Source organism: Chondrus crispus, genomic scaffold, assembly GCF_000350225.1.
Source record: "Chondrus crispus Stackhouse genomic scaffold, scaffold_625, whole genome shotgun sequence".
In the NCBI taxonomy this organism is placed as follows: domain Eukaryota; phylum Rhodophyta; class Florideophyceae; order Gigartinales; family Gigartinaceae; genus Chondrus; species Chondrus crispus.
This window is the reverse complement of record NW_005178624.1, coordinates 6,912-9,322: the sequence shown is the minus strand read 5'-3', so window position 1 is coordinate 9,322 and position 2,411 is coordinate 6,912. Positions and strand designations below refer to the sequence as shown.

Here is a 2,411-nt window from a genome sequence, read left to right as displayed (position 1 = left end):
GTAACCTGGTGCGAAGGAAGATGATGGCTCCCGCCGTCGCCGTTTACTGGGGAGACAGTGGCTTAAGTACTGAGAGAGTCTACTGTAAGAAGTGTATCATACGTCACCAGATGATACACGTGTGGGCGTATGATAACCTGTGCCAGAGGGTGAGCTATATAGTATATAGTGCTATGGCATACCCTCTGGTAGGGCCTCCCTAAGTAGTATATACAGTGCGCGAAATTTTCATAAATACACCCCACATCATTGCGATAAAAGCACTTTTGACACTGCCTCGAGAAGCCGATAGGGCATCACCCATGGTACGCGCGTGCGTGAGCGCGAATCTGAAGCCCAATTCTGTCAAACAAAAAAGCCCTCCAAGTTGTGCCGCAAAATGTGGGCGAAATTTGCATATGAACACGAAAAACCATACGATACAGCATTTACTGCCATGCCAAGTTGGCGGTAAACCGAAAGGGTAACAACTTTGGTGACTGCTATAGTTAGATACATAAGCAATGCACATTGTGTGTGCCTGAAAAACTTCGCATCGCAAGGAAAAATGCCTCGCGGAAAGCTACTGTCAGACTTCGAGAAGGGGCAGGTTGTGGCCATGAAACAGGAGTGTTTGAGCGTTCGCGAGATCGCTCGCACGCTTAGCAGGTCCCCAGGTGCAGTACACAACGTTTTGAAGCACCCAAAGCGGGTTGACGGACGCAAAAGCACTCGCAACGCAACAAAAATTTCTAAGAAGCAAACGCGGCTTTTGCTGCGAGAGGCCAGTAAGGGAGAAAAATCATGCCGGGAGCTGAAGCTGAGCCTTGACATTGATTTGGGCGTCCGTCGCGTTCAGCAAATACTACGTGACGCACCGCATTTGAAGTACAAGAAAATGCTGTCGCGTCCGCAGATGCTCCAGAGGCACAAGAGTGCTAGACTGGAATGGAGCAAAAAGATGCTGGAGAACGGAAGCGCATTTTGGCGCCGGGTAATCTTTTCGGACGAGAAAAAGTTCAACCTAGATGGGCCAGATGGGTTGGCATGCTATTGGCACGACTTGAGGCGAGAGGAACAAGTCTTTTCGACGAGGCACCAGGGAGCAGCATCTTTGATGATTTGGGGTGCTATCTCTTGCTACAGTACGTCTTATCTGGTCCGTGTTAAAGGTAACATGGACTCTACGCTTTATTATGAGGTACTAGAGGAGGAACTGCTATCACCTGCTGCTGAAACGCTCGGTGAAGAATGGATATTTCAGCAAGACGGGTCATCCTGTCATCGATCAAACTACATCAAGAATTGGCTTTCGTCGAAAAATGTCAAGTTGTTGGGGTGGCCAGCGAAGTCACCAGACTTGAACATAATCGAAAATGTATGGAGCTTGCTTGCCCGCCGTGTTTACGGGCATGGGCGTCAATTTAGCAACCTGGAAGACCTCGCTGATAGAATCATAGATTGTTGGAGTTCTATTTCCGAGGAGTACCTGAATAAGCTCTACGAATCAATTCCTCGGTGCCTTGTGGAGGTACTAGAGAAGAAAGGTGGCCCTACGAAGTATTAGCGCTTCACAGTAAACATTGCAAGTTACTGTACCATATGGGTTTTCGTGTTCATATGCTAATTTCGCCCACGTTCTGGGGGATAACTTGGAGTGCCTTTTTTATATAAATGGGGTTCAGATTCGCGCTCACGCACGCGCGTACCATGGGTAATGCCCTATCGGCTTCTCGAGGCAGTGTCAAAAGTGCTTTTATCGCAATGATGTGGGGTGTATTTATGCAAATTTCGCGCACTGTAGAGGGAGGCACTACTAAAGTAGGCACTATTGAGCGACCCCCCCTGTATGTGTTTCCGAAATACAATCCAATCGTTGCAGAATACCGCAGCCCGCGAAGATGGTGACTGGAATGCACGCTCTACCAAGAGCAGGATGTGAAGGCTGGAGCAATCAACGGCGGTCGGCAACAACGGTTTGGCGTTCGATCACCTCGTTGTCTCTCGTACAAGGGCGTAGGAACGACAGAAGTCGTTAACATTCGCCCATTAGCCACCAGCCCGTCCGCCCAGGACAGCGCGGCCAGTCCGCCACGTGTAGCCACTATGTCACGCCCACAGGCACGGCCCTCCACGCCATTCGCTGGCAAGTCAGGGAGAAATCTCACACGGGGGATATTGCACAAGTCCCGCTTTTTCATCGCTGTATGATCTCATCGACATCGCCCGCCCACGATCCGCCGCCGCTCACAACCTTGCCTCACAACCTTGCCCTTCCCCCATCGCCACCCGCGCCGCGTCCCTCCCGCCACCGCATCCCCCCCCCCTCCCTCGATCAACCTCACCATGGCCTCCCGCCTCCTTTCCCGCACCGTACTCCTGCACGCGCGCCGCACGGCCCCGCGTCTGCGCCCGTCGCTAGCGGCGTCCAT

The 2,411-nt window shown here is 51.8% G+C and overlaps 1 protein-coding gene across 1 annotated transcript in view; it reads left to right on the top strand.

The window, feature by feature from the left end:
- Window positions 1-2,186: 2,186 nt before the first annotated feature.
- CHC_T00010263001 (cytochrome c peroxidase incomplete) overlaps window positions 2,187-2,411 on the top strand; it is a 1,345-nt gene continuing 1,120 nt past the window's right edge. Inside the window, exon 1 of the mRNA XM_005710788.1 lies at window positions 2,187-2,411. This exon is cut by the window's right edge and continues 357 nt beyond it. Coding sequence (XP_005710845.1) covers window positions 2,187-2,411 — 225 coding nt within the window.